Source organism: Camelina sativa, chromosome 15 (assembly GCF_000633955.1).
Source record: "Camelina sativa cultivar DH55 chromosome 15, Cs, whole genome shotgun sequence".
NCBI classification, from domain to species: Eukaryota; Viridiplantae; Streptophyta; class Magnoliopsida; order Brassicales; family Brassicaceae; genus Camelina; species Camelina sativa.
Window position 1 is genome coordinate 8,327,719 of NC_025699.1, and position 18,184 is coordinate 8,345,902.

General features: G+C 32.6%; 3 protein-coding genes, 1 long non-coding RNA gene and 2 pseudogenes across 4 annotated transcripts; 2 read left to right on the forward strand and 4 right to left on the reverse strand.

Moving 5' to 3' along the window:
* LOC104748243 overlaps nt 1-208 on the forward strand; it is a 1,700-nt pseudogene extending 1,492 nt beyond the window's left edge.
* On the reverse strand, nt 273-2,743 carry LOC104746025 (putative pentatricopeptide repeat-containing protein At3g16890, mitochondrial). Its single transcript, XM_010467412.2, has one exon. The coding sequence runs from the start codon at nt 2,678-2,680 to the stop codon at nt 704-706; it is 1,977 nt and encodes a 658-aa protein (XP_010465714.1). The 5' UTR covers nt 2,681-2,743; the 3' UTR covers nt 273-703.
* LOC104746026 (protein LURP-one-related 13) lies at nt 2,865-3,905 on the forward strand. The gene is made up of 2 exons (XM_010467413.2): nt 2,865-3,150; nt 3,255-3,905. Exons 1-2 carry the CDS (start codon nt 2,923-2,925, stop codon nt 3,594-3,596), a joined length of 570 nt encoding a protein of 189 aa, XP_010465715.1. The 5' UTR covers nt 2,865-2,922; the 3' UTR covers nt 3,597-3,905.
* LOC104746027 (acetate/butyrate--CoA ligase AAE7, peroxisomal) lies at nt 3,793-6,185 on the reverse strand. Its single transcript, XM_010467414.2, has 3 exons — nt 5,851-6,185; nt 4,927-5,517; nt 3,793-4,854 (listed from the first exon to the last, which is right to left on the reverse strand). Exons 1-3 carry the CDS (start codon nt 6,070-6,072, stop codon nt 3,958-3,960), a joined length of 1,710 nt encoding a protein of 569 aa, XP_010465716.1. The 5' UTR covers nt 6,073-6,185; the 3' UTR covers nt 3,793-3,957.
* LOC104746028 lies at nt 7,277-7,970 on the reverse strand. Its single transcript, XR_760809.2, has 2 exons — nt 7,831-7,970; nt 7,277-7,591 (listed from the first exon to the last, which is right to left on the reverse strand). It is a non-coding gene; the product is annotated as an uncharacterized LOC104746028 (long non-coding RNA).
* Nucleotides 11,939-14,644, reverse strand: LOC109129082 (annotated as a pseudogene).

Genomic DNA, 18,184 nt, shown 5'->3' on the forward strand with positions numbered 1-18,184 from the left:
GTTTACCGCTTGGGTGCTCTTCTTATGTTCCAAGTTCAGTGCAAATCAAGCAACTTTCGAAAGGCAAAAGCAGTTAGTCTATTTACAGTAGTACCTGAGTTTTTGTTGGCATTGTTTGCTTACTACTCGTGCTTTGTCTTCAATTCTCAGCCTGTATCCCACATGAAAAAGACCAATTTGAGTCATCTCTCGAGTTCAAGTATATATCAGTAGCTTAAACAAGAGCAAGTAGATGCTTCATAAAGCATTCATGCATGTTGTAATATACTAGCTTGAGATGGAAACAACAAAACTATTCAATACTCATGTCAATATATAATCTGGCCAAAAAAACTGTAGTCTCCTAAACTTTTTGCACTTTTACACGGTAAGGGTATATAATTAGGGGCGAGGCCATCTGTATCTAGTGTTAAACATACAAAAATATTTTGCACTTTGACTGTCAAGTACCAATCAACTGCCACTACCATTGCCGCCACTTTCTCGGGCACAGAAAGATGTAAAAGCTCTGATCAATCAAAAGAACAAAACTTAATACTCTGTCCTGCATTTTCGCTCATGTTCTGTTTCTCTTGCGTCTGCATCAAAGAGGCAAACCATGGCCAAGATCCCGTTCTTTCTCAGACATTTTTTCAAATGTAAGAACCCACTTTTCTGGTCCCTAAGCCTTCATCGGGTATTCAAACTCCCGAGGATTAGATTTCTATGAGGCTGACACGGTTTCTCTCGAGAGTCCACTTCGTCTCAGGTCAATTTTTTCAACAAGACGCTTAGTATATGAATCTGGAACACATCCATGTCTTTCCATTGAACTGAACATATCTCTTGCTTCACTCTCTCTTCCAGATTCACTTAGAGCTTTGATGAGAGTGCTGTATGTAAAGTTATCTGGTTTCAAACCAATCTTCAACATTGTTTTAAGAAAATCCTCAGCCTTCTTAACCTTTCTCATCCTGCAAAAACTCTGAATGATCGCATTGCACGCATAAAGGCCTGGACTTAACCCGTTTTCCTTCATCTTCACAAACAGCTTCACTGATCTACCAATATCTCCAGTGGAACAAGATGAGCGAATCAAGATATTGTATGTGATCTCGTTAGGCTCAATCCCCCATTCCAGCATCTCCTTGAAACAATCAAATGCATCTTTGATTTCTTTCGCTCGGCAAAGACAGTTTATGATCAAACTAAAAGTGATCACGTCTGGTTTGCAACCATGTTCAAGAAGCTTCTCTAGTACACCGTGAACCTTCTTTACATCCCCTCTCACGCTATAACCGCTCAAAAAGGTATTGAAAGTTACAAGATTCGGAGAAATACCTCTATCCTCCATCTCCGTTAAGAACATAGCAGCACGCTCTATCCGTCGAGCCTTGCAGAGACAGTCGATAACCGCATTATAAGTATATACACTTGACAGAAGCCCTTCAACACCCATTTGTTTCAGATACCTGTCACCTTCAGAGAACATATGAGCATTCAACAGAGCTTGAACTACAACAAGATAACCGTTAAATCCTGGCTTAACTCCACGGCTGACAAAACCATCAAATATCCCACACGTCTCAACAAGATCATACCCTTTTAAAAGACAATTCATTGCAGCGTTAAACGTCGAGCTATCAGTAACATAACCTCGCTCACCTGTTTTCCTCAAAAACAGAGCAGTCTCTTTAGCCATCGAGTTGTTTGAAAGACAATACAACACAGTATCATAACCCACTCTTTGCAAGTTTAAGTCTTTCTCCATAACCCCAAACAAAACCTCAAACGCTTCACAGGGAGGCAAGCAACGGAAAACCCCATGAACCAAAGTTCTGACTGTAGCTTCATTAGGATTCAGATTCCTCTCCCGCATAACCTCCAACTGCTTCAACGCCTCCTCGACCCTCCCTGCTATCAAAAACCCATCGATCAAAATCGTGTAAGTGAACACATTAGGTCTGTTCCCTTCACGTTCCATCTGTTTAACCAATCGAATCGCCTCATCAACCACACCTTTCTTACAAACACCATGGATGAGAATATTATAAGTAAACCTATCAGGTTTACAACCATCACTACCCATCTGCTGATACTTCAGGTAAGCCAAATCAAGTGAATTAGACTTCACCAACGCATCAATCACAGCGTTGTAAAGCCTTGTACTTGGTTTCATCCCAAGGAATGATATCTGAGCAAACACATCATTACAATACTTAGCTAAACCTAATCTTCCCCAGCTTCCGATCAAAACACACATCAATTCGTCTGTAATCCGATACCCTGATTCTCTAATCTCCTTAAGCAATTCCATAGACAGCAATAAAGGACCTTTACGGAAAAGTGCGTTCCCTAGAACACTCTTTAAAGACTGATCCTTGGCGTAAACCGGGTCGAAGTTGGAGACCCAGAGGTAAAACCGTAGGGAGTGTAATGGGTTGTCTTGATTCTGCAAAACGCTGATGACGAATCGAGTGTTTAAACCGATTCGATGAGTGGTGAATTCTTGATTCAGGAGCAAAAACCAATCTTTTCTCTCTATGACTTGCGAGATGTAACGCTGGTTCAGAGGATTTGTGGGTTTATTTGAGGGATTTAGGGTTTTTGAGGATTTGGGGTTTAGGGATTTGGCAGGTTTCGTTGCCGCCGCTGCTGCTGCTGCTGCTACTCTAGATGCTGAAGAAGCAAAGCCTCTCATGTCAGACCTGTACGGTTCTCGAGAGTCACCAGAACGGAGCTGAGTGATAGTGAAAACATTGCTTTTGGTTTCTCTAAACCTGAAGACGACGTTCCTTAAACGATGTCGTTTTGTAGTTCGAATTTAATTATAGTTTCAGAAAAAGTCATGTGACGACCAAAGAAAAGATCAATAAATTCGAGCTTTGATAAATGTGTTCTTATATTAATTTGTCATCTCCTTTGAAACAAACAAAACAATAAATGGCAAAACAAGATCCAACTAGCAGCAGCAACACGATACCAATACCAACACTCGTAGGATCTGAGTTTGTTCGTCCTCAAACGTTAGATCTTATCATTACCGGAGATACAGTGAAGGATACCACCGGGAACAAAGTTTTCAAAGTCAAAACGCCTCTCTTTGGTCTCCACAACAAAAGAATTTTGCTTGATCCTAATGACTCTCCCATTCTCACCATGAAAATGAAGGTTTTCTAATTAGTTTTTTCTTCCCTCTTGATTACTACGAATATTTTCTTGATTTTCTTGTTTTTCATGAGTTGATTCTTGGTTATGTGAAATGTAATGAAAAGGTGACTAGTAAGCACGATCGATGGCAAGTGTATAGAGGAAGTGATTTAGATGATAAGATCTTCACGGTTAAAAGATCATCGACGGTTCAATTGAAGACAAGAGTTGAAGTATTCTTGAAACATAACCAGACCAGGGAAGCGTCTTGTGATTTCACTATTAAAGGCCGGTTTATGAAACGTGCATGTACGATCTATGTTGGAGAATCTACCAAAATCATCGCTCAGGTACATGAAGGAGACAAGAGACTAGTGGCTACAATATACCCCAATGTTGACCACGCTTTTATTGTTACACTTATCTTTATATTTGACCTCATTAATATGGTTGGGGCTGGGATTTGATTACTACTATTATTTTGAGCCTTGAGGGAAAGAGTTAACAATTTTACATTGTCTATTTGTAAATGTGTGTATGTGTGTGTGTGTCACCTTCGTGGTCAGGCCTATGTATGTTGTCATATTTTGTGTGTTTACATGTGTATCTCTCAATTGTCTTATGATACTCCATTGTTTCGGATTCCATCTGAGAAAAAATAACTGTTGCAAAGGGCGATGTTTTATTTATCAACAAAAAAGTTGAAAATGAAAACAAAACAATTTGGAAGTCTCTGTTATCATATGAAAAGTATACAAAGACAACGTTCCACAAAACATACAAACACATTATTTTCGAACTGATGTCCTTATGAGTTATTATCACTTCCTATAACCTGCTTCTTGGTACCGGTCCCATCTCTTTGGCCTTAGTCCTCAGAACATGCTTCTGAATTTTTCCAGTAGCCGTCTTTGGTAATGGCCCAAACACCACAGACTTTGGGACCCAATACGCCGGAAGCTTCTCCCGGCAGAATCTCATTATATCTTGAGCCAACTTATTCTGGTCTAGCTTCTCGTAACCGCTCTTAAGCGTCACAAACGCACAAGGAGATTCTTGCCATCGCTCGTCTGGCCTGGCCACAACAGAGGCTTCAAGAACAGCTGGGTGATGGTACACTACGTTTTCCACCTCGACACTGCTTATATTCTCACCGCCAGAGATTATAATGTCCTTTGACCTGTCCTTGATCTCGATATAGTTGTCTGGATGTTTCACTGCGATATCCCCTGAGTGGAACCATCCGCCAGCAAAACTCTCTTTGTTTGCTTCTGGATTCTTTAGATAACCTTTCATCACCATGTTCCCTCGGAAAACTATCTCTCCAGCGGTTTTCCCGTCTGCAGGAACAGGTTTTCCAGTCAGAGTGTCAATGACGTCAAGCTGCTCCATTCCGGTATAGCGGACACCTTGGCGGGCATTGAGCTTGGCCTGAGTCTCAGGAGGGAGGGAATCCCACTCAGGTTTCCAAGCGCAAACAGTGGAAGGACCGTAAGTCTCGGAAAGCCCATAGGTGTGAGCGACTCGGAAGCCCTTCTGACTCATGGAGAAGAGAACAGAAGGTGGAGGGGCAGCTCCTGCGGTCATGACATGGACTGTATGGGGAAGAGGAAGGATAGTATCCTCCTGAGGAGCATTGACAATAGTGTTGAGGACCACAGGCGCTGCACAGAAATGGGTTACCTTGTACTTAGCTATGCTTGAATACACTTCCTTAGCCGTAACCTGAAAACCAAAATTTAATCAAGACTTCTAATTTATGTCAACTTCTTTTCACAAGTGACTCTCAAGTACTACCTGACGGAGACAAATGCTTGTACCGGATAGCACAGCAAGGGACCAAGGGAAACACCAACCGTTGCAATGAAACATCGGGAGAGTCCACAAATAAACAGGACCTTCTTGCATTCCCCAAATGAGTGGATTACTCATAGCCATTATATAAGCTCCTCGATGGTGAAGCACCACTCCTTTCGGACTAGCAGTTGTTCCCGAGGTGTAACCAAGAGCAATGCTCTGCCATTCATCAACCGGTGGCTGCCACGGATAGTTCGGGTCTCCGGTTCCAAGAAAATCCTCATATTCTATGGCTCCTTTCGACAAAGCACGGTTAAGAGACTCAGGAGGACAGGTGTGATCACCTATAACAATTAAAAGTGGGCGTTTGAAACTGCTTCCAGCTTTCTCCTCCATAACTCTCAAAGATTCCTCGGCCAGAGTAAAAAACTCTTGATCCACCATTATAACAGCGCTTTGTGAGTGACCGAGAAGGAAAGCTATTGTTGGAGCATTGAGACGGATGTTAACACAATTCAAGACGGCTCCACACATTGGTACTCCGAAATGAGATTCGTACATTGCTGGAATGTTTGGTGCAATAATAGCCACCTGAAACAACGCAAAGCGCCATCATTATAACATTGCAACCAAACCAAACCAAATAAAATCGACATCATCACCAGTGCATCAATGAACAAGATTCATGATATGATTCCACAACATAGATTCTAATATGAAATCGATTACAATCTCCTATGTGATAGATTAGACAAAATCTACAGTAATCAATTTCTTCTAGCCAATCATATGCGTTTCTTCAATTATGGAAATATCTGATTTTGTTCAAAATCAAAACGATTCAATGTTATTGGAAAAGAACATATCAGCTAGAGTCAACACCTACACCAAAGAATCCACCGGAGGAGCAAAAAGAGCGATTACCGTGGAACCGGGGCCGATGGATCGATCGGCGAGAGCGGAGGCGAGTCGACGACACCGTTCATAAGTCTGACGCCACGTGTACTCTCGAGATCCGTGAATCACCGATTTTCTCGTCGGATGAATCGCCGCAGCCCTGTCTAAGAACCAGAGCGGCGTCAACGCCGTGTAGTTGGCCTGAATCTTGGGAAGATCGTCGATGTCACGCCACTTCCTTGCCGCCATATCCGACTCTCTCTTTCTCTCTTTCAATATTTTTTTTTTTGGGTTTGTTTGTTTATTCAAATCTGGAGAGAGTGGAGAAGCCAATCACAAAGACGTTGATGAAGAAGTCGTAAAGGGAAGAGGAGGAGGAAAGCTTATATGGAGGAGTGTGTCTGGTTGTTTTTGGGGTGAGGTGTAATTGCCACGTGTCGTTTTGTTGTTTTTTCCCCGGTTTTAATTTTGTTTAGCGGACCGGAAAAAAAAATACCCCAAAATTAATTTGAACCGAACAACATTTGTAAGGTCGTCGATGCAAAATTGAGGATCAGACTGTGACTGTTACTGATCAAATGGGAAGGTTTTTATTGGATTTTTTTTTCTATTCTATTTTATATGATGGTAATCCAATCTACCAAAAAAGAACTAAGAGTGATTCTATTTTATATTTTTAATTAAAATATATTAGTGGCCACTATTCTACTAGGAAGAAAATGGCAAGAGTATCACGTTGTTTATATGTGTTGGAGATTAGTTTGTGTTTTTGATTTACAATTTCTTAATTATCAACAAATTATAACGCATCTATTTTCTTTTAATTTGCAAAATTAAGAAGATAGCAATAATAAATCTCAATATATTCGAATCATTTGGTAATAAAAAGCATGCTTATTATTAATTTGTCATTTTGCTGGTCTCGATATTGTTTGACTAATAGCCATATATATGCTCACTCATTGTAATAAATTGATAGAAATCGAAAGTGAGTGGATTGTCTCAATTTATTTCATATTGTTTTATCCGTAAACTCCCATGAGACTTTTATAAATCAGAGAAAAAAAAAAGTAAAACTATATAATTATATAAATCCCATGGTACATTTTTTATTTTGTTTGTACACCATTTAGCTACAATTTTATCACCACGTTCTCTTACCAAAACTGGCGTTAAACATTAACTATCTTACTCAAAAAGCATTTTTTCTATATCCTTATCCATCATCGATCACATTAAAAATACCAAGAGCTCTACTAGATTTGACCTGACTAGATCTGATCGGGAAAGCCTACTTAACTAGATAAAGATAGAATGACGTACNTTTTTTTTTTTTTTTTTTTTTTTTTTTTTTTTTTTTTTTTTTTTTTTTTTTTTTTTTTTTTATCTACCTAATGTTGTAATTGTGCTTTCATTGGCGTATTTATAATCACATTTCCTTGATGGCTTTGGATGGTAAATTGCTTTTAGTTAATTATTCTACGGTAAATGCATCATCACAGATTATTTCTTGCATTTATTTGTAAAGGCAAGATACAAAATTAAATCCCATATTTTAGAGAATATATATACGATCTTAGAATCGTCAAATTTGAGAAAGAGCATATATAAGTTTACTACTTTTGGCAACAACATTTCACAGGACATGGAATACAAGGAGAACCACAGTCTCCACTTTTAAATCCCGCATTTTTACAGTTGTTATTACATTCCTCCCGTCCATAGTATTCCGAACACGGGCCATGGCAGTTGTCAAATGAAAAATTTTCTACACAATCAATACAAACATGTGTAAATTAATCTTATATAACATTTCAATAAAAAGATAGTTATATAACATGTCCAAATGATAAAATTTTAACACAAACTTTTGAATGCATGTCTATATATACATAGAAACAAAAACATGGTCAATTCAAATTCTACATAGATATTTAAATTAAATATAGAATTTGACATGTTCTTTGTTAATTTGCAAAATAAAACTAAACCAAACTTTAAATATACCTGAAGCCAAAATGTTGTGGCTAGACAATGAAACTGCAAATATCATTACAAGGAAACAAATCACCAAAGTTTTTGTACTACCCATAGTAATTTTTTTTATGAACTCTATTGAGGTATCTAAATGTTTATATTTTTCCAGATCTTGGAGGATTGACTCTATTTATATAGCTTATGGTCTTTAATTTTTTATTATTATTAATTGATTTTCCATCTTTTTGGTCAAAGTTGTCTTTTTTTTTTGGGAAAAAATTCATTTACATTTATGAATATGTAAATATTTACAGATAATGATCATAAATGAGAACTTAAAACTTCAAAAAGTATTTGACACTTGTGAATAAATATGGTTAAAGACAATTTGTTGGATATATTATCACTATGATCAATCAATATCTTAAGTTAGATGCAAAATTTTAATTTCATAATTCAATATTGGAAAATTTTGTTTAAAATTAGGTATATGGTATAAATTTGCTTTGATTTTAAAATGGAGATAAAAAATAAATTGAAATATAATGAAAATTACATATTATGATCATTAACTTTTTTTGGTTAAAGGTAAAATTACATATTTAATGAAAATTATATGTAAGATCATTAACTTTTTCGGTTAAAGGTAAAATTTAAATTATTGTGCTAGAGGTGCTTCAACCCAAACAAACCAATCCTATCCGGTCTTAACCAAAACTAAATATTCATTCGGAAAAATTGAACCATATCACCGCCACAATAGTTATCAAGTCCGTTGTTGGTTCAAAGTGACACCTTCGTTATTATAAACTAGATTCGGACCCGCACGTACGTGCGGGGTTGATTTCAAAAATTAATGTTATTATCAGGTTTACAATATATAATCTATGTGCAGAGTAATGTTTATAAACATATTTCTAACGAATATTAGTAATAATTATAATCTAAACTCGTATCAATATAGCATTTGATATGTTTTTGTTTTTTAGACAAAAAGTATAAACAACTACAATTAAAAAAGTAAGACGAATATAGAATGTTTATATCTGGACAGAAAAACCCGTCACGTCCCATATATGTCATATTTATTATATTCATAACTGTGATTTTAATAATACTTTACCCATTTGAGATTGTATACTTTAATCCAACAGATAAAGAAATAGGTAGAAGATTTAGACGGGATATTCGTACTTCATGTACTTTTTGTTTGGATATTTAATTTTTACAAATTAGTGGACATTATACAATTTTTCTTTATATTTCTGAAAATTTTCTATCAAATTGGATAAAATCTACCATAATGATTAAAATTCCTAAACTTGATGACATAAATTGTATAGCATGAAAAACCCACATTGATAGTCTTACCTTGTAATAGTAATGTTTTTTATACTTGTCACCCAAAAACCACAGGAGCAATGTCTGCATTCGCCGTATTGAATTTGCAAAACCCGTGGGTAACATGTATTTTAATTTTTAAAAATTATCTATAAAATATCTTTTAAGAGATTGGATAAGAGATTATTTTATGTTTTAATATACTAAACTCTGTAAGATTTTCAAAAATATTCAAATTTATTCCATTCCAAAGTTATATATTTATCCATTCCAAATTGCTCTTACTCAAGTTAGATTTTGAGAATAAAATATAGCTATTAAAAAAAGGAATTTTAGCATATTACCCAAAATTTTATATATTCATGTGTGAAAAGAAGTGAAAATATTTCGTTTTGAACTTCATATTTATTCATTAGTATTTATTAATGAAACTTATCCTTATGCACTAACACAGTTATATTAATTATGTTGGTATGATAGGTTCTTTCGTTTTAGTTGGTAAGATAGCTTCTTTTTGCCCCCCAAAAAAAGTTGGTATGTTTAGTTCTATATTTATGCAATAGAATTAAATTTGATTTTGTTATATTATTTGAAATTGATAATTATAAAAAAAAAATTGTAGTTTATTGGTTTCATATAAGTTTGGATATGCGATTCTAACCAGTAACCAATACTCTGAAATATGTTTTGTTTAATTGCCGCAATTTAAATAACACACAAATTAAATGAAAATAAACAAAAATATGAATTTACAATTTAAAAATGATTTTATAAAATATATTAATAAACATTTTGATTTTTTATACCACACATATATACACATATACCTACGCCATATGTGTGGATGGTTACACAAATCTACTATACAATTATATTAATTAGAATCAATCACTTGAGAATTACATTCTTCATAATTAAAGTCCTTTGACAATACTCCTTCACGTTTCACCTTACATGTTTTCTCCTTGACACCATATGTATTAACAACATTTGTTCTTTTAACCGCCTACAAACATATATATACATATAAATATTAAAATCATGTGTGACAAAAAAAAATTAAAATCATTTATATATTGGTATTTTATTGTATTTTTTTGGTAGGAGGTACCTCCATGTATCTATATTGGTATCTTCATGTATTATTAATAATATATAAAATAAAAATATCAATTTAAAATATGAAATCTTAATTAAAGATATTACTATTTTTTATAGTTATGAGATTCTTAAGATATAATTTCATAAAGATAAACAACACCTTTTGTTGTTAAATGGTTAGGATTTTGTCAACAATGATGTAATTGAGAACCCTTTTCAAGGATGAAAAATATTAGAATACTAAAAGCAGAAAAACCTTAAAGAGTAGTTAAAAATAATAGAACAAAAACGCCTCACATATATTTTCTTGAGTAGTTTCATATTAAAAAAATACTTTTACAAATAGAAAAGAAGTATGCATACTAAATACTTTTTAAATTCAAACCATTGTTTATAAGTGATGATCTCTTCATTATTTCACCTGATAAAATGACCTTCAATATATCCCCACTGGATTGAAAAAGTTTGACATCATGATTCGGATCTGCCATCGTTGGTAACCATTTTGATATACAAAATTAGATTTTTCAAGTAGGATCGGGTACAATGCTCAATGTCTAACCATGACTATATTTATAGTGGAGGTCAACGGTTCCATCAATAGAATAAATGCAATTGATACCATATATTTTTATAACAAAATTGTTATTTTTGTTCCTATATTTTTCTTCCTGAGATTTCGTATAATTTCTATCGTAAATTTAGGTAACATTAGAAACGATTTTATTCCGGCTTGAGAGTAAATTTGGAATAGTTCCCTAGTTTGTGTTCCTGTTTAATATAATTGTTGAATTTTAGGAAATGTTTTCGTTATACCGAATTCCTTTACTGGGTTTGCAATATATGATCATTTTTCATAAATAGGTAAGTTGTTATCTATACTATCTATACTATTAATACGTGCGTGTCATTGAATGGGATAGGTAAGTTGCGTGATTATGAGGACATTAATATTATTGATTTTTCATTGATTTGTTTCTAATAGTTTTAGGGAGCTAATGATCTGTTATACTCCCTCTGTTTCACAAAGAGTGTCATTTTGGCCTGATTTTTTTGTTTCAAATTAAGTGTCATTTTAGATTTTCAATGTAATATTAAGCATAAATTTCCAACTTTAACCTCATATTCATTGAAGAATATCAAGAGTCAATATCAATTTTAAGGATATAAGAGATATTTAAATATGTTTTCTTAATTTGTGTGTAAAGTGTCAAAATGACACTTATTATGAAACAGAGGAAGTAATAAATATTTGTTAATTATAGAATGCTTGTTTTTGGAAACTTGTATGTAGACCAATAAATACAAATATCTAGGTTATGGGCCGATCGTCCAATATATGGGCCCGAGTGATTGATACGTTCGTTTGGTATCTAGGATAACTGTCCTCAATCCAAACAGACAAATCACGATCCGAACAGATTAAATCTGGTTTGCATTAATATCAACGTGTGTTTGGCAATAAAATTACCTGCCTATCCTTTTCTTTTTATATGGTTTGTTATATTATGAAGGGTATTTCATGTCCTATTTTTCCATTCTTTTTGTACAGAGCAAATAATGCTTCCCTTTTAATAGTATAGATAAAACATTACTGAATTTTTTTTTTTTTTTTTTATAACATTTCTGAAATTTTGAATCGTAAAAGTTTGTGAATAAGAGTTTTCGGATCCATTAAAACATATAGCACTTCTTTTGTTCGAACTAGGATTTTATCTTTATCCTTTTGGTGTGGGAAATATTGTAATTCGTACGTATATTTTTACAAAATGTATAAAAACCAAGCCCATGCAAAAGTCAAAACACATATACACCAAACTCGAGTTCTTTTTCAAAAGTCAACCGAACCATATTTCATAAAAACATCACTCAAGAAGAGGACCAGAGGTCGGAGGAGCAGAGGAGGAAGTGAAAGGCTCTTGATCGGCGCACGATAGAAACTCGTGAGGACCAGCTTCTTCTCGTCCAACGCCTATGAGATCAAGATAATACAAGTAGTGAGAAACGATGTTGTTCATCTCATCGTTATCGAATCCGATGTTGTTCACGATAGAAACTCGTGGCTCCGAACCCGGGGGTTCTTTTCGAAGCCGTGTCGTTCTTCGTCGGCTTCCATTTCCCGACGAATACGTCGTGCGCTGACGGCAAATGCTTCTTCGGTGGCGTCATCCACCGCCAAATCGCCGCCTGAAACGCCAACGTGGCGTTGTTCTCTAGATACTCTGGATGACTTAGTAGGTCCATTTTCAAAGCTTCCCCGGTTTGACCATAATTGTAATTCTTAAAACCAGATCAACGTAAACGAAGTTGAACCTGAGAATTAAATTAGAGTAAACCAGAACTGTTTGATTAAAACGACGTACCAGTAAACCGGTAAAGCTCCTCGACCGTGGTACGAGACTCCGGGAGAACAAGGATACGTCAATTTATAGTAATCGTCGCAATAGAGCTGATCAGGACCAATTATTGATGTGTGAGTCAGTGAGTGTCCTCATCGGTGAGTTAATAAAAATAACATTTTTATTATCATTTTATCCTTTTTTAATAAAACTGAATTACACAACTTCAAATTGGTAGACCACATAATATTAATATACGTTATAACTAAGATTAATTAATTGATAGGTTATATGGATTAATTATTTGATAAGTTATATAGATTTAGAATTATGATCTTCTTTTATTCTAAAGAATAAAATATCAAAAAATATTTAACTAATCATATATAGACAAAAAATCTCAAAAATTAATCACTATTCCATATAGTACAAGTGATTTCCGATTATACTAAAAAATAAAATCTTCCCTAACTTTATCAGAAAATTTTGAGTCATCAAAATTTGAATATTTAAATTTATTTCATATATTTCTTTTGTTGAATTGTACAGTTTTATATACTATAATAAACTTTTTAAATAATTTAATTTGGAATCTTTAGAAATAGTTTAATTTGATATTATTAAGAATATTATAAATATATGATATATCAAAAAGTTAAAAATTATAAACACTCTAATTTGATTTGTTATAGAACGGGTAAGTAATATATCAATATAATATGAAAAAATTCAAGAAATATGATTTTTTGCTAGAGCACGGGTTAAAATTTCAAAAATATGATTTCTCGGATTAAATTTATGTTTGGAATAATGTTGTTTGGTAGGTTTTCTCGGTCACGATAATTTTGACAAAGATATGTTATATATTTGGTCCTAAAATTAATATGCGCTATACTATAGGTTAAATCATATAATAACAATAAAAATACAATACATAATTTTAAACACTAAACAAATCAAATAAAATTAACAAACAAAAATTAATTTTTTTATCACACAACTTAATCCGCGTTATACCGCGGGTCAAAATATAGATATAGTAAAATATATCTTACAGAATAAATGTTATTTTCATAAGTCATATTCAATATATGATTTCATGCCATAATATTTCATCCAAAAAAAACTTTCAAAACAAGTAAAATAATCACATATACGATGTTTTAAATAAAAATGACCAAATAAACAAAAGGAACGAATTTATACATGTGCTCTAGCACATGTCATATTGTAGTTAATAACTAATTGAGTTACATCTTGACGGAAAAATGGTCAAAATCGATTCAGATTATTTGCATAACGCTTTTTTATATCCGATCTATGATATCATGCATTTATCATTCTTAACCGTCTAATAATTAAAATTTTCTACGAACGTAAACTTAAAACTTTTTAGCCGGTTTCAACATTTTTAATAAACGGTGTTAGTTAACCGCTTAACGAAGCTAGTCAAACCGCAATGAAGTGACCATGTGGCATGTAGACATCAAAACAACGTCATTTTGATACCTCAAATAAAACTAAAACAAAATGTAGTTACAAGAATTTGAACCTAAGAAAGCACAGTCAAACACACTGGCACCGTAACCACAAAACATATTGATTTCTACAGTTCTCATGAACCACCGGCACAGTTAGGTTCAAATCCTTGTAACTACATTTTATTTTACTTTTATTTGACCTATCAAAATGATGTTGTTTTGATGCCTACATCTCATTTGATTTCATCTCATTGGCGTCTGACTCAGCGCCATTAAACAGTCAACTAACACTGTTTATGAAGATGTTGAAATCGGCTAAATTTATAAAGTTTAGGTGAGAAATTTAAATTATCAGTTAGTTCGGATTGATAAATGTATCGTATCATAGATTGGATATGAAAAAGCATTCGATAAATAACCTGGGTTGATTTTGGCTGTTTGTCACGAGAGCTTGGCTGTTCAATAAATCTACCTATCAGATAAGTTTTTATTTAGTTTGCTGTTAACATATTATTTTTGAGAAAATAAATCATGTGATGGTAGTTTGACTCAGTAGCACATGAAAATCTTATTACCATTCATATTATTTTGTTCAATTTCAGGATATATAAATTGAGAAGTTTTGAAAACAGCACAGAAGATTATAACAAAAAAAAAAAAAACAGTTAAAAATAATGTGACAAGTGAGTTCTTGGGAAGCTATAGTTCTTGGAAAATCTGGAATAATCAGACTCTATGGCTACAGTCAACTCTTTCGATGGAAGCACTATAAAAAGGTCAGTTATTTAATTCTTTTGATGCTATATCTATTAATATTAATCTTATGAGACATTCACTTAAGAATATCGAAACTATTAGTGAAACAAACAAAAACACTTCACTTAAGAGAGAAGAGACTATTTGAGACTGCTAATTATTTGTTTGAGCTTTAGATTAGAGCATTTTATTGAAAGATATTCTACAGTATATGAACATACTCGTGCAAGTTTTAGATGGATGACCGAATTTGAACAACTGATGGAAAAAAGCATTTATAGTCTTGTATTCAAATTATCTCAGTCGTAACCTGAAATTAGGACAACTATAGACCAGAGTTACAATATGCATGGAAAAATTACAATCATTTCCCAAGTAAAGAGTGATTTACCTTATTCCAAGCATTTATCACTTTGAAAGACCTCTTGGTTTCAAATGTTTACCGATCCTAGAGAGTGATTTATACCTGCAAAACACATCAAATTTTTAATACCCTCACAAATCATAAAACTTGAAATTTCATATAACAAAAAGCAAAAATAACACAGAGTATTATATATGTCCGATACATTCATAAAAGTTGTCATAAGAAAAAAGTTAGTAACCTAAGGATTTTTTTTAATCATATCGAAGTAATAGGTGGTTTGGTTTGTGAAAAGAACTAGGATTGAATCCGTGGTACACGACGGGAAAATTATTTAATTTTATTTATAATGATGTTTGATTTTAACCGTATTTAATGTAGTAATAAAATTATATATTTTTAATTTTTTAGTATTATTTATATTTAAGTGGTAATACAATTATTCTTAAAGTATTATATTTTTATCAGGATAAAACACTAAAATTATGAAATATAACTGTTTGTATAATGTATAATTAATCAGAATAATATTTTGTATTTATTTAAAATAATACTATTATTTTTTGTTTAATATATAATTATTTAATTTAACTGATTTTTTTTATTTTTCAGTGTATACAGTCTAGTTTAATGATTGATTTTGTATTTTATTTTATTTTATTTTGGGACACATTAATAAGGAATTTAGGTAAAATTAATTAGTTTCTATAAAAAATCGATTTTGTCAATTTACAATATTATTATTGCTTTTAGTGCAATTTTATAGGGACTAAAATTTTAAATAAGCAATATTAAAAGGGTAAACCCCAAAATGTACTTAAAAAAATGTATACATAGATATAGATAATAAGAGTTAAGGTTGTTAAGGTTGTTAACGACGTTTTAGGCAATACATTAGTAAATCATTCCGTTTTTATATATTGAATTCCTAATATTTTGATGTCTCTCGGCTCAAATTGAATCGCAAATTATCACAGATACTGATTTGGATTTGATTTCCTTAAATGTTTATATTAATGATATTTTCAGTTTAAATCAAATATATATGGTTAGTTTTCTCGAATGAGATAATTGGTATGAATGATTTGCTATTAATCCTCTCAGTCAAAAGTTAGGAATACTGTTTTGATTTTGTTTCCTTAAACTTTTTTTCCGGACAAAACTTTCCTTAATTGTTTATATTAATATTTTTTGGGTAAATTGTTTTGCAGATTTGGAGGATCCGAGTATATCGACTCCATATCCGAATAGGTATGAAATTATTTAGTCAACTACAATATCTTACAATATCTAAAAATTAAAAGTTGATTTGATATAACTATTCTAAAAAAGATACTAGGAATGTACTCTATGGAGGGATAACATCTCTATATATATAACTCATAATTGTGTCTATTATGTTTCATTGACAAAACAAATAATTTAAAAGATGGTTTTTTCATACAAATCTGTCTGTTTTATATTCTTGTGTTTGGTTGTTCTCTTGATCCCACGTATGTATCATAAGAAATCTACATTTTTAATTTAAACCTATAAGATATATTTATTTATATATTATATATATACTATATTTTTAATTTTTTTTATTAAATATTACAGATACTGCGGAAGCTGATGTTACACCGAATATCGATTATTGGATAGGTTCTTGCACGACAACTAAAGATTGCGTCATAAAATGCATGAAGGTAAACTTGAAGCACGGAAAATGTTATTATGTGACACCTGATGCTCCTGAAAAAACTTGCGCTTGCTATGTAAACTAAACATGTTGTAAACATGTTATCTTTGAAAGTATAATTATAATATTATCTTGGAGTAAGTTTATTTTATTTGGTGCAAATAATAGCTTAATTTAATCGTAAATAACACTACAAGAAAAGTCTACATTGATAACATTAGAAGATAACTTATTTTACTAAACTTCTATAAAAATAGATGTTTTCTTTTGATTACTATATAATAACACTAAAAACAATGCTACGACAAAATCACTTACTCTCCCAAAATTTAGGGAAAATTTTCAGACCTTACATAAAAATACTTTTAAGTGTCAAAGAAAAAAAAACCTTTCATGACTCTTCTCCTCCATAGCCTCTCATCTCCATTGATTTTTTTTTTTTTTTTTGTCTCTCACTATCGTCGCGAAGACTATGGATAACTCAGATCCAGATTTATTCGCATGATATTATGTTATCAACATTCTGATTAGGGGTTTGCATACTCGTTTACTTATTTATCTCCTTTAATAACTACACCCCAAAAGTCACAAACAGACATAATCAAAAATAAAAATAAAGACCAAAAAAAAAAATATGAAGAACAAGAATACAATTTTAATTAAAACCAAAAAAAAAAAAAAAGAATACAATTTTAATTAAAACCAAAAAAAAAAAAAAAAGAATACAATTTTAATAAAATGCATTTTAGAGTAACTCGAGTGTTTCAAACGAATGGGCCGGTCCGTTTGACACCTCAAATCGAGACATGCGATCACAGTTTATCTTACATGGGATTCGACTCTTGTATTTTCGGCTTGTTGTTCTTGGCTTCTTGCTTGTTTTGTTTTCCTGTTTTTTTTTTAATTTTTCTTGCTTGCTTTTTTTTTTTAAATTTGTTTATCGTTCCTTATGACTTAATAATGATATCTTAATTAACCTCAGCTGGGCATAATTAAAGTCTACAAACCAACTCATGTTTCATTCAATAATTAAGATGTGAGCTAATTACCTTCACATCTCCTTTACTTGGAGCTTGAACATCATTATCGATCGTCATACTAACCACTAACCAGCTTTCTTTTCCTCAATTATCTTTTTTTTTGAAAGAGATGAGAGGCAGTGGTTAGTATGACGATCCCATATGCTCCCTTCTCCAGCAGCTCCACAATCTAAACAAGCGTATATACTACTCACTCTTTTGTATCATAGTAAGCGAAAGATTAATTGGAAGAGGTCTCAAAATTTATGTTAAGGTTTTGAGGACTATTTCATTCATTGCAA